The 13,509-nt window shown below is 33.0% G+C and overlaps 3 protein-coding genes across 3 annotated transcripts; 2 read left to right on the forward strand and 1 right to left on the reverse strand.

Moving 5' to 3' along the window:
- Window positions 1-260: 260 nt before the first annotated feature.
- LOC139893673 (cell wall / vacuolar inhibitor of fructosidase 2-like) lies at window positions 261-992 on the forward strand. The gene has a single exon (XM_071876846.1). The coding sequence runs from the start codon at window positions 308-310 to the stop codon at window positions 863-865; it is 558 nt and encodes a 185-aa protein (XP_071732947.1). The 5' UTR covers window positions 261-307; the 3' UTR covers window positions 866-992.
- A 4,200-nt stretch (window positions 993-5,192) lies between these two features.
- Window positions 5,193-9,374, forward strand: LOC139893674 (malate dehydrogenase [NADP], chloroplastic). The gene is made up of 14 exons (XM_071876847.1): window positions 5,193-5,404; window positions 5,500-5,584; window positions 6,596-6,682; window positions 6,917-7,001; window positions 7,075-7,256; window positions 7,343-7,413; window positions 7,513-7,603; window positions 7,684-7,758; window positions 7,847-7,948; window positions 8,023-8,145; window positions 8,310-8,378; window positions 8,459-8,527; window positions 8,617-8,670; window positions 9,104-9,374. The coding sequence occupies exons 1-14, from the start codon at window positions 5,232-5,234 to the stop codon at window positions 9,155-9,157; spliced, it is 1,320 nt and encodes a 439-aa protein (XP_071732948.1). The 5' UTR covers window positions 5,193-5,231; the 3' UTR covers window positions 9,158-9,374.
- Window positions 9,375-9,672: 298 nt separating this feature from the next.
- LOC139893675 (NAC domain-containing protein 78-like) lies at window positions 9,673-13,161 on the reverse strand. Its single transcript, XM_071876848.1, has 6 exons — window positions 12,915-13,161; window positions 12,249-12,526; window positions 11,829-12,020; window positions 11,146-11,601; window positions 10,656-10,764; window positions 9,673-10,293 (listed from the first exon to the last, which is right to left on the reverse strand). The coding sequence occupies exons 1-6, from the start codon at window positions 13,093-13,095 to the stop codon at window positions 9,902-9,904; spliced, it is 1,608 nt and encodes a 535-aa protein (XP_071732949.1). The 5' UTR covers window positions 13,096-13,161; the 3' UTR covers window positions 9,673-9,901.
- Window positions 13,162-13,509: the final 348 nt, after the last annotated feature.

Genomic DNA, 13,509 nt, shown 5'->3' on the forward strand with positions numbered 1-13,509 from the left:
TGCACCATTTCTCTTGAAATATCAATATCAATATTTCTTCTCTCTTTTTCTCTCTTTGTTCTTATAACCATTAAAGGTAGTTATAAGCCTACTGAATTATAACAAATACGAATTTTAGTGGCTTCAATATAACTACATAAATATTCTCAAGACAAGTACCTTACACTTTAAAACTTGTACATTGTCTAGATTCTTACATACAATCCGTCCTATAAAAGTAAATAAAGATTACATGAAAAACTCTCCCACTATTCCACCTTATCTACTTTTAAATCATTTACAAAAAACTAAAAAACCTCTTCTCAAAATGGTTTACTCCAAATTTTCTTATTTTCTATCACTTTTTATTCTCACCATTTCTTGCACTCAAAACCTTAATTTATTCGCCAATGGAGACATCAATTTAATCCAAAAAACATGCAAAACAACTAAATATTACGACCTTTGCATATCTTATCTTCAATCCGATTCAACAAGTACAGAAGCCAACACAAAAGGGCTCGCGATCATAATGGCAAAATTCGCAATAACAAATGCTAGTAACATCAACTCTTACTTATCATCTAACCTTATGGTAAAGAATACTAACGACACTTTAACAAAAAAAGTGTTAAAGCTATGCGCGGATAAGTATTTATCCGCGACTAGCTCATTGCAAAACTCGGTTCAAGATTTGTGTTCCGAGTTGTATGATTATGCTTATATGCATGTCATGGCCTCTTCTGATTACGCGAATGCGTGTCATAATGCATATAAAAGGAACCCGAGTTTGGTTTATCCACCGGAGATGGCGGCTAGAGAAGATGGTTTGAAGCATATTTGTGATGTGGCTATGGGAATTATTGATGGTCTAGTTAGTATATAACATGTTGAATTGATTAGTGGGTAATTTTGTACTGTAATGTACAATGTTCGTATTGGTTTTGATGTTGATGTTGTAATATTGTATGATCATGTGTTTATATGAGTAAGAATTATAAAGTGTTTGAACTTTCAAATAAATGGTGTTTGATTTATGAATTATTTAGTTAAGTGTTAACGAGTTGTTTAGAAGTGCACAAATCTACTACTATCTTTTTTATAAATTTATTAAATTATACTCGGTAACATTAAAATTAGATAAAATTTTATTCCTCGTCCCTGAACTTTACATCAAATTTGACTCCATGTTCTTTTTCTTTTTTTGTGCATTCCTCGTCCCTAATGTATCATGATTCTACATCCCTCGTCCTCCCGTCTAGATTCTGTCAATTTCAACCGTTTGTTTAGTCATGTGCAAAGTATGTGAGGGTAATTTGGTCTTTTTATTTTATTTCTTTTCTTTATTATTTAACTTATCTTTTCACCCTCACCCTCATCCTCATCATCTCATCTTCATCATTCAACTAATTTCACGTCAAATTAAGCACTATTTATTAATTACCATTCTATCACAAAAAATAAACGCATAGAACATGATAGAAAATTCATACCAACTGATTTTATTTGCATTAATTGCAAAAACAAATTTTCATTCAGCTACAGATCACGTCCTTATCAAATTTCAAATCAATTGTAAGCAAAGGGAACCCTAAAACATCTATTAACTAAAAGCTGTCATAATTGACGTATATTATGGAATGAATCACAGACAAAATTGCAAACCTGCTTGGGATCAGATTGTGTTGATTTAGAAGATGGAGTCGAATAAATTAATCATGAGGTATTTCATCAAATAAATTAAAGGTATTTCATCAAATAAATTAAAAATCAAATAAACCCATCTTAATTCTTTCAAACCACTCAAAGATGGTAAAGATCCAGTAAACTGATCACATAATGATTCATCTTCTTCTTTACCTTTTCTATTTGTATCTACATAAAATAAAATAATAGATAAAAATAAAAACTTCAAATTAAGTGACAAAAACTTGCAGAAATATGTGGTTTAATCATACCAACAAATCTCCATTTTCAGTTTTTCCAAAAACATCACCAAGGTCACAAACAAATTCGGTTTTTGTGTCATATTTTTCGGGCCAAAAAATTAAGAAAAACCCTATCAAATGGACAAATTAATCCCTGAAATTTTGAGGAAATGATCAGTAGATGATTGTGAACGTTTCTAGTTTTTCAGATTTGATTAAAACACTTCAGAATCAAAACCCACTAAAAAGTCAAAGAAAGTCAAACCGAATGAAGATGAACTATGGTGATGAACAAGCTACTAGATGAAGATGAATGAACGATGATGATGAGTATTAATTTGGAATTAGAGTTGATTTGGATGAACGATGATGAAGATATCAATGAATGGTGATGAAGATGAAATTAGGGTTGATATGAATTTGGAGAATAATGATAGGCGATGGTGTGGTGATATAGATAGATGTTAGGGATAAAATGACCTTTTTACCCTCACATGATATGGACGTGATAAGAGGTAACGGCTGGTTTTGACAGAAAGTAGACGGGAGGACGAGGGGTGTAGATTTTTGATACATTAGGGACGAGGAATGCACAAAAAAAAAAGGACATGGAGTCAAATTTGATGTAAAGTTCAGGGACGAGGAATGAAATTTTGTCTTAAAATTAATTAACTGGGTAATATAACTAGGTAGATTTATTCACTTTTTTTATAAATTTATAAAAAAAAGAGAGAGATATTACTAGTTCAATAGTCACATTACATATTCAAGATTACATTACTGAATTATATAATGATGTTCATAGAACTAGGGATTTTATATATGCATGAACAAGACGGGATGTGTAACATGTGTATTTATTTGTTTGTGTTAGTTACTCGTGATGCACTAACAAGACGGGATGTGTGAGTAGAATAGTTCAAAAAATGTTTTTTCAAATGTTTTTTTTTTCCTTTCTATTTTCTATATATCGGGTGTATTTGGCGCAACAGCTTATAGGAGCTTATGAGAGCTTATAGGAGCTTGAGCTCATGATATTAATAAGCTCCAAGTAATAAGCTTTGTTTGGTAGACATAAAAGTAGAGATTATGAAAATTATAAGCTCTAGAAAAATAAGCTACTTCTAGTAGCTTATGAAAAACAGTAGAGCTTATGTATTGAAAAATAAACTCCAGCTAGTTTATCAAACACTTATATAAAATAATAAGCTCCAATTACTAGCTTCAAAAATAAGTTCCAGCTCCAATTTTAGCTTTAGTCCATAAACTTCAACTCCAGCTATACGTTCCAGCTCCAGCTAGTTTCATCCAAACACAATGAAGGTGGTCTATAAATCATCTCTTAATAATTTGAGTCAGTTCAAGTTAATTAGTAAAACGTGTTTAATTCTTGGGAATCCGTGTCCCACGTGATACGGTCAAGAAAGTAATACGATCCCTTAAATCACGTGCTACCTAATCCATCAAAATTGTTTCAAGGCCAATGTTAATCTTAGATAAAGTCAATTTATTCGAAAAGTTTTGTTTGCTGATTAGTGCTTGGGAGAGACCAACAAATGGTTTGATCCTTTAACTTGGCCCATGTTTATTAAAGGCCCAAATCCTAATACATATGATCCAGAAGTTATTGTGATTTTAATCAAAAATAACACGGTTATATATAACCTTTATTACACATTTACACCGTAAACATAAGTTTTATTTTATTCCACCGTTACCCTCCTATAAACTCTAAACTATCGTTGTTAAACATATCCTAAAAAGTCTCTGTTTACTGAATATTACGTATATAAAATCTATCACATAAATCGAGTGTCGCAATTGAACTTGGCCGACACAGTGGCTTGTTTGGTGTATAATACAAAAAGTTGTGAGTTGTATTGGGTCAATAGTCCTTTTCTGTAAGCCAATCCATCAACTATTTAAAGTCCACAAACTATTTGTCCATTACCCAAAGAGCAACGTACTGAAATTCCTTTTACTGAAAACTACAGTTCTCATATAACGGACCTCATAAATTTGCATACGATTATTTAAAATGGTAAAAAAAAAAATGTCTGGTTGATGAAATGTTGTAATACCTCTAGTCAGTGTTGTAAAATACCCGATTACTCGTCGATTAATCCCCGATTAATCATTTTTAAGAGAAATCCGTTCCGATTTCAAAAAATCCGTTTAATTAAACAATCAATGTCAATTGATGGGTCAAAATCGAATTTGGTAATTAAAATCGGTCAAAGTAAAAATGGTTAACATTTTAACATGAATTTAATCTAGAAATTTATAGTTTTTGAGAAAAATGAATAATTTTTGACAATTATGTTAAATTTTACTATTTAAATGTATAAAGTACAATCCGATTAATCCCCGATTAATTTTCGAATTACCGATTAATCCTTCTAAAGTCCCGACCGATTAATCTCCGAATAGCGAATTTTGCAACCTTGCCTCTAGTCATGTTTTAACTATACGTTTAATTCTTTGAATCAAACTTAGAATTAACTGTATATAATAAACACCTAACTTGTATCCTTAGAGCACATGTTAAGCGCATTCAATAAAATAAAATTTTCAAAATTAATGTAAATCAAATCAAAATTAATAATTATGTATATATAGAAATGAATTAGTTTAATAAATTTATTTTTATGTCATAAAAAGGAAACTTCAAGTATTAATGATCGTTATCGTTTGTCCTTAAAGCACGAGTTACCCAAACCCATAATATTAATAAATATTTTAATTATCTTAAATTAAACGACTCATCACAATAATTTACTATAACCCATAATACATTTTATGATAACTTAGCTCACCAACGTAAACTTGCTATTCTTTTTATCGTAACTATTAAAAGCATACTACTACAAATTACCACATCTATTATACGAGACACTGCACTAGACACTGAGATAGTGTTTAAGACAATGCCTATAATACCGCTCATGGAGATGTCACCGCTCATGGTGACGCCGTGAAAGAGTTCGCCACGAGCTCTACAAGATGCTTGAATCCAAGTTTTTTAGCATCATAGTCCGTACAATTCTTTTTTAATAAAGAGTTATTAGTTTAACGGTATCTAAGTCCTTCTGGATAATCCCAAAATTATGTCAAAAAAATAAATATATGTTTTATTTAAATTTAATTTAAATAATAATTAATCGAAATGGTAAACTCCCAAAAAAAGGAAAAAGATTTAAGTGGATTGAGTGAAGGTGACAAGTGTCATATGTATAGACCTTAAATATAAATCTATAAATATATCCTTTACCCTTAACTCTAATAAACCCTGTTATACTTCCTCTGTTTCTCCCTCCAAAAATCATGACTAATTCAGCTTCAATGGCGGTTGCTGATTTAGCTATAACCAGACATAGCCACACTACTACTAATTACCTTTCATCTTCACCTAGTTTATCTTACCACCGCCGTCTCACTTTCCGACATCTTCCTCGTACTACCACGACCACCGCAATCCGCTGTTCTGTTACCTCCGAGTAATTAATCATTTTACCTCGAAATAAACTTTTATATCAAAAAAGTGTTATTATTTTTTTGATTATTTTGTGGTTTTTTTTTTTTAATTGTGCAGCAAAATTCAAGCACCAGTTGGAATTGATCCAAATCAAAAAGCAGAGTGTTATGGTGTCTTCTGTCTCACTTATGATCTCAAGGCTGTAAGTTTACTTTTATTTATTTATTTATTTAAACTTATTTGTATTTATACCTTATGCTTTTAGTTACTACTTGCTAAGTTTCCTGTTATGTAGTTTTTATTTTAGAATGAAAATTGCTGCATTTACTCGAAGAGTTTAATAGGTGTTTGGGTATATAGTATGATATTTTGGTGGTTAAAGAGAGGAAAATACGTAATTACAAAAAATTTGTACATCACTTTTTATTTCAGCATAATTTGGTCATGCTATATGGCTTTGTATGAAATAACTCTTAAACAATTGTTTGAATTTAATAATGAATTTAATAATGAGAAATTGATAGGCGATAGCTGATGCACACTGCACCATTATGCAAGCTTGAGTTATGTTTAGTGTAAGTGAGATAATTCGAAGGTTCTAGACGTAAACACTTTTAAACTTTTTGGTTTTTCAGTACCCAAGTTACCTAGTTTTAATATTTACTTCTAAAGGGACTATGGCATAGCAGTATATTAATATGAGTAGCCCATAAGCCTGGTAGAAGGCATGTATATTAATATATGTGTGATGTATAGTGTGTGGGGTATGTTAGATTTACTGATTTAGGAATGTCTTTTAAAAAAAAAAAAAAAATTGTTAAATTGTTAGTTTAAGTGATTGTTTTCGAAACTAAGAGCAAAAAAAAAAAAAAAAAAAAAATGATCTTTGAAACGGGCTTTCTGTGAAACAAATGAAATATTATAAAAGGATACACCTTTAATTTATATCTTCATGGATGTTCATAAAAGGATTTTGTTTGTGCCATGATGCTTCAGAAGGTAACAAATTTCTTGTTGATATTGCTATTAGGAGAACACATTGTAACTGTTTCTCATTCAATACCTCAACATCAGCCTTTATCGACCTTCTCACTTTTCTATACTAGTTATAGTTGTCAAAATTGGTAACTTCGATTAATTTTGAAATGTGAAATACAAAATTGCTTATAACTTGGTATTGGACAAGTTTTAATGTGTAGTTGTACAATAACAGGAAGAAGAAACAAAGTCATGGAAGAAAATGATCAATGTTGCAGTTTCTGGTGCTGCTGGGATGATATCGAACCATTTACTCTTTAAGGTATCAGAATCTTTATTTATTTATTTATTTTTGTAAACCGAATCCCATGCCTTTTGTGCATTAGGCAGACCAGATACTTGAAAAAAGTTTGCGTCTGGATTGAAGAATTTGGCCCATTCTATTTCTACTTTGCTAAGTGAATCATGAACTGTTTAACACTACCAAGAAAATTAAACTTAATATGGAATATGCCTTCTAAAGATTGGAAAATTTCAATCAAACTTGTATATACAGCTTGCATCTGGTGAGGTTTTTGGTCCGGATCAACCTATCGCTCTGAAACTTTTGGGATCTGAACGATCATTTGGAGCTCTCGAAGGTAACAACACATTATTCACTAACAACTATGTCCAAAACATACATAACAAAATTGGTTAATTGTAACAACGCAGGGGTGGCGATGGAACTCGAGGATTCTTTGTTCCCTTTATTGCGAGAAGTTAGCATCGGCATAGATCCATACGAAGTATTTCAAGATATTGAATGGGCTCTTTTGATTGGAGCAAAACCTAGAGGACCTGGAATGGAACGTGCCGACTTGTTAGATATTAACGGACAGATCTTCGCTGAACAGGTTCGTTGAACTCTTTTCGACTTTTGTAAACTTAAAAGATAACGATAGATTTTCGACAGCTATTTAATGTGATGGAGATATGACAGGGTAAAGCTCTTAACGCCGTTGCTTCACGTAACGTTAAAGTCATGGTGGTCGGTAACCCCTGCAATACCAAGTATGCAAAACTAGCTTTTTTACATCTTTCTATCTAAAGTACGAGATTTATATCTATTTTAAGTACGATTATGATAAATTTATTGTACGTTGTTTGCAGTGCCTTGATATGTATGAAAAACGCTCCGAACATACCTGCGAAGAATTTTCATGCTTTAACTAGACTAGACGAGAATAGAGCTAAATGCCAGGTATTAAACTGTTTCAAAAGTAGCTTCGAGTTAGTACTTCGTAACATTTGAATTTATTTATTTATTTTATTATATTGCAGTTGGCTCTCAAAGCAGGGGTGTTCTATGATAAAGTTTCCAATGTCACAATTTGGGGAAACCACTCAACAACTCAGGTTATTACTGAATAATTTAATGGTGTTTTTTTTAATCCGTTTTCGTATTTTTGTTTTCCATTAGTTAAACGTAGTTTGTTTGTATTAGGTTCCGGACTTTTTAAACGCCAAGATACATGGAATCCCTGTACCAGAGGTTATTAGAGATAGGAAATGGTTAGAAGAGGATTTTACACAAATAGTTCAGACGGTAAGTCTGATATAACAACTTTCTTGTAACATTTTTTTTTTTTTTAATTCTAAATTATAAAAAATTGTTTGCAGAGAGGTGGAGTTTTAATTAAAAAATGGGGAAGATCTTCAGCTGCATCAACTGCGGTTTCTATTGTGGATGCGATAAGGTCTCTTGTAACACCTACACCCGAAGGTGATTGGTTTTCAACTGGAGTAAGTTTCTTCTTGCATGATTTGTTCTTAAAAAAGTACATAAGTTGTCGAATCTTGTTATGGAACAAAGTAACCATCAGATTTCTTGTATTTTTCTGCTACGGTAGAGGTGGCAATTAAAACCCGTTTACTTATTTATTGGGTTACAACGGAAAAAAATGCAGGTTTATACAAATGGAAATCCTTATGGAATAGCAGAGGATATTGTTTTCAGCATGCCCTGCAGGTCCAAGGTAAAGAACAAAATCAGTTTGTTTAATCTTCGTCTGATATGTGTGTTCAAGTTTAGTTTAAAAAAGTAATTTTCTGTTAGGGGGACGGTGACTACGAACTTGTCAAAGATGTGATATTTGACGACTACCTTCGTAAGAAAATTAAAAAGGTACTCAAAATTTAGACTTCTATATCTTATTATTATTTTATACATTCTATTCTATGGTTCTAAAATTCGGGGGTGATTATTGTTTCCAGTCTGAGGATGAGTTGCTTGCTGAGAAGAAATGCGTAGCGCACCTGACGGGAGAGGTGAGTACCCCGATATTTGCTAGTATTTAATTAGGATTTAGATCTAGATGTGAAAAATCTGGGTAACTTTTACATTGTCTAAATGGATTGGGTCGGGTTATACTTTTTTTTAATAGACAACATCATATCATATCAAGGTAAATAGTAAAACGATTTAGTTGTTGTTTTGCATTACAATAGACACCTTAGGTAACATTTCATCCCTGTTCGTTTTACATAAAGTTTGAAATTTTAACCCGTTTAGGATGAAATAGAAGAAAAGTTGACCCATTTGAAAGTAGATGGGTCAAAAGCTTCACATCTACTGTAGTTGGTATTATAGAACCGATGAACTTGACCCGATAATTTGTTGTGAAAAAGTAGCAAGATCATGAAACTGTAAGAAATAGTTGTTCATGCTTCTAACGATAAAATAAATTCTTAATTTTATCAGGGGATTGCTGTCTGTGACCTACCAGAAGATACAATGCTTCCCGGAGAAATGTAGAACGCGATAAATTAAGTAACTGGTCGAATATTCGTCATCTATACCATCCCAATATTGAGATCTCCAGGAAACAAAATTAGAATTATGTTACTATTATTGACAAATAATAGTAGTTGCCAATAAATAATGGTCTCTGTGTGCCATTTTTACTAGATTGGGGAATGTATAATTTTGCAACTGTTTTTTCGATCATGTCATATTGGTTGAACACGAGAAACACACGTATGTTATTTTGTTCAGAAGTTGGTAAATGATACAAAGTCATTATTTAGAGCATAAAATAAGCAAATTATTATATAGAACACAAACCAAATCTTCAGAAATAATATTTTCCATATCTAACGCAAACAGGCGCAAACATTATGGCGCAACCAGGCGTTTATAATCCTAAATTAACCAAAGTTGTTGCTTACTTGAATCATGTTTAGTAGTTGTATACTGAAACTAAATACTAAATGTCGCACATAATGACAGTTATAACACAACCAATATAAATACGAACAAACATACATATGTTTGTCTATATACTTGATATATATCCTAAAAGCCAGTTTAATTGTTCTCAACACAATATCACAAGTTTAACATAACAAGTCATAAAGTACTTAGAACGTCACATTCCACCACAATTATTATTCCTTTTTCAAATACCTGCTGAAAAACTGAGTAAATAAACTTATATGGTCAAGAACACAATACTTCTTAGTTTTGTTGCTATATATAGATATAGATAGATTAAATCATTCAACTCATGAATGACCTAGAGCATACCAAAGACCCAATCTTGAAGCTCAAAGACAGCACAAGAATCCACATCAACGCGCAATAGAACCAACTTCGAGACGCTGTTGAAATGGTTTTCACAATTTGATCTGAGGTGGCAGAACTGACTTCCCTTTGACCCAACCCAAAGGAGAGAACGATATTGAGTTGAGTGTGCTTGCCCAACGATAAGTCCACTGCACCGCCATTGAAAGACACGTTCCCGAAATGGATCATACCAGAAGCCACATTGACCGAACTTGAAGGTCGAGAAGCAGAAGCCATGTATTTGGTTGGGAACTCGGATGCATACGCAGGTGGAGCTGGAATATTCCCCAACATGTAGCTCGCTTTTTTGAGAAAAGCGAACTTATCTGTACACCATCAAAGTTATAGGTTTAGTTTGACTTTCACGTTATCAGTTTTCTCGTTTTGGTTTTGAACCTGATCCATTTGACCCGTCTAAAAAATCTGACCCATTTGACCCATTACTCGTTCCCAACCCAAACCATTTAGACCCTTCTGCAAGTCTGACCCTTGACCCATTTAAACCCAAAACCATTTTGACCCGCTACCGAAACCGACCCAACCTAATCTGTTTGACCCATTTGACCCTCAACCCATTAAAACCCAAAACCGTTTTGACCCATTATCCAAACCGACCCAACCTGACCCGTTTCCCAGGTATAAATTTAATATACTCGAGCAAAACTGAAGACATAAAATGACATTTTACCTGTTTCCCGGTCTTGATTTCCTTCCTTTGGAAGGGCAAAAGCGTAATTCTTTCCATCAAATGGCTGTAGGGTTGTGTCGGTCACTTGACGGGTTCCACCGTTCACATTCTATCAGTAACAGAAAGCATATCGTCAGCGCATTGTTGATATCAATTAGAAGTGGCAAAAAGGGTGTTTGGACAACAGTTCATAACCAGGCAAGGTCAGGTTGGGTTGACCATAAATTGTCTCCCATCTTTTTTTATAAACCTTTTTATATTACAAAAATAGTAGTATTACAACATTAATCCAAGTCTTTCTGTAAAAGAAAAAGTTAGGAGGTTGTTTAAGCAGTTGCCCTACTAGTTAAAACATATTCAGCTTAACCTGTTTGCCTTAGAACAAAACCCAAATAGACCCGCTAATAAGCATCTGGGTCAAATTGCCACTTCTGTCATAAAAGCAAGATATGGAAAAAAGATTTAAGAGATTTATAATCTCAATAGTTACAGATGATTCAAGAAGAGTGTTCTTGTTTTCAGTTGGTTGAAAATAGAAGTTGTCAACATCTGGATTTAAGATATATTCGTTGAGCATATCAAGACCAGAATCCGTATGCACATCGTTTTTGAGGTCATCAGCTTGAAAGAATAAGCTTTCATCGTGAAAGAAGTCACTAGTAGCATCAAAATATGGTTCATCAAGCAAATAATCATTGCCAAAATTCATGTCATTGATAGGTTCTTTCATATATCCACAGTTTACGGACTCAGTATCTAACCCCATCTGCACAGGCAACTCAAACGATGTATTAGATCCATCGTTTTGTTCAAATTCACTTGCACCAGCAAAAGATATTAGAGGGTCACTAGTTATGATTGTGGATGCATCAGCAGGGTTCTTGTTAACACTGCAATCGATACTTAGAGGAAGCGGGCCACCTTCTACTGTTGTTGTGTTAAAAATCTGACAGAAAAGGGCAAAAGAAAGATGACAGAGCGCCCTTATATTAAAATATAAGGCTATCAAGAATTCAATAATAACATGTTATAGAAAAGAAATCGTTTATAGCATGATATTACAATTTGACTAATTATAATACCGATAAGAGCTCAATTAATAGAAAACTTATGTAGTAAATGGATCAATTTGAATATACTCGTATACATTAACAAAAAGAAAAGAATACGAACCTCCTCAATTTCATTAGGATCAAGACCAGAATCCACATCATAAGGTAATTCTGACGAACAAACTTCGGGTTTGGGAACAAATATTGTCTCATCATCTTCCCACTCCTCCTCGATAAACGGAGCCCCGTATTTTTCACCATTCTTAGGTCCAGACCCACTTTTTTGAAAGATCCGACACAAGACAAATGAGTCCTGCAAGCCCAAATATCAGTTTAAAAGAAATAAAGAACAGAGCAACATCATTCAAATAAAATCTAAACAAGATAAAAATTAAATTTTGTAGTAACATCCAAGAGTTCATGACATCACATTCCACATTTATTGCAAGTCAGAGTTGTCTTCACATATGAACAGAAGTTTTATCTTGATCTTAAATACATATGAATTCCCACTAAATACATATACTATACTCCGCCTCACCTGCACAATTCCAGCATTTTGAAGATCCTGATCGATTAGCCTGTATTCATGCATAACCCAGTTTGTTCTCGCACCTTTTGGGGCCCGGCCACTATGGTAGACCAACGTTTTCTTCATCCCAACCTGTTCAGACCTATGGTATACAGCTCGGTCCTTTCCTGTAGTCTTCCAATAGCCCTTTTCGGTAGCCCGATTTGTCCGGGATCCATTCCCATATTTCTTATCAAGCACGCTGAAAAAGTACCATTCCAAGTCCCTGGTTCTTAATTTTGACAAACCTGTATCCCAATATCAAGAAAAAAAACATAAACAACATCACATATACTTATCAATTGTATCTACTTCAAAAACCACATAACAGTACAGCTCCTTAACTGATTGATTTCTTATCAAACCCTAATTCCCCTATATTATAGGACAGAAGAAAACTAGCATCATCATTCATCACATATTCGAACATTACATGATATATTATAAATTAATGATTATTAAGAGGCATAAAAATCAATTTCCAAAAACAGGATCCATAAACTACATGATCAACAGCAATAAAGAAAGCTAATTTATAATTCACTATAAAGCCCTAAATAAGAACAGCAAAATTGAAAATAAAATAATAATAATAATAATAATAATAATAATAATAATAATAATAAAATTATTAACCTGGAAGATCCCAGGGCTCAACTTTATAAACATCAACATCAGAAATCGCATCAAATCGAAACGATTTACCGCAAACCTTACGCCTGAGATAGTACCGTACAAGTTCTTCATCAGTCGGATGAAACCTAAATCCAGGAGCGAGTGATGCAGCTGCTGGTGTGGAAACAATCGATAATGCCATAAAAGTATAATAAAGATAGGGTTTCTTGGTTGTAATTATAAAAAGATTGATAATTGAGGTGAAAAAAGTATAGAATTATGGATCGGAGTTAGGGTTTCAATTAGGGTTTCGACATTGAGGGAGGAGTCCCATTGGTAATTTTGAAATTAAAAAATAAAAATTGTGATGGATCGATTGTTATAAGGTAGACGTGTTTGCGGGAAAGAGTTAGGGTTTGGTCAATTTACACGTCACTCGTTTGACTCGTATGGTTCAAACCATATCGAACTCTTTTTAAAACCACTTTTTCGGATTTATCCCAAGTCCAAACTCATCTACCTAGCTAAATTTTATTTATAATTATCTTTTTAACGATTAACGATAATTTTACAAAAATATAGTTCCGATATTGACGGTGATATTTTTAAGTATGGT

The sequence above is a fragment of the Rutidosis leptorrhynchoides genome, chromosome 2 (assembly GCF_046630445.1).
Source record: "Rutidosis leptorrhynchoides isolate AG116_Rl617_1_P2 chromosome 2, CSIRO_AGI_Rlap_v1, whole genome shotgun sequence".
NCBI lineage: Eukaryota > Viridiplantae > Streptophyta > Magnoliopsida > Asterales > Asteraceae > Rutidosis > Rutidosis leptorrhynchoides.

Coding starts and splice junctions, on each gene's coding strand:
- LOC139893673 (XM_071876846.1), top strand. CDS start 308: ATGGTTTACTCCAAATTTTCTTATTTTCTATCACTTTTTATTCTCACC.
- LOC139893674 (XM_071876847.1), top strand. CDS start 5,232: ATGACTAATTCAGCTTCAATGGCGGTTGCTGATTTAGCTATAACCAGA. Junction 5,405..5,499: donor CGCTGTTCTGTTACCTCCGA/GTAATTAATCAT, acceptor TTAATTGTGCAG/CAAAATTCAAGCACCAGTTG. Junction 7,002..7,074: donor ATCATTTGGAGCTCTCGAAG/GTAACAACACAT, acceptor GTAACAACGCAG/GGGTGGCGATGGAACTCGAG.
- LOC139893675 (XM_071876848.1), bottom strand. CDS start 13,095: ATGGCATTATCGATTGTTTCCACACCAGCAGCTGCATCACTCGCTCCT. Junction 12,527..12,914: donor TGAGCCCTGGGATCTTCCAG/GTTAATAATTTT, acceptor ATTGGGATACAG/GTTTGTCAAAATTAAGAACC. Junction 10,294..10,655: donor AAATCAAGACCGGGAAACAG/GTAAAATGTCAT, acceptor GATGGTGTACAG/ATAAGTTCGCTTTTCTCAAA.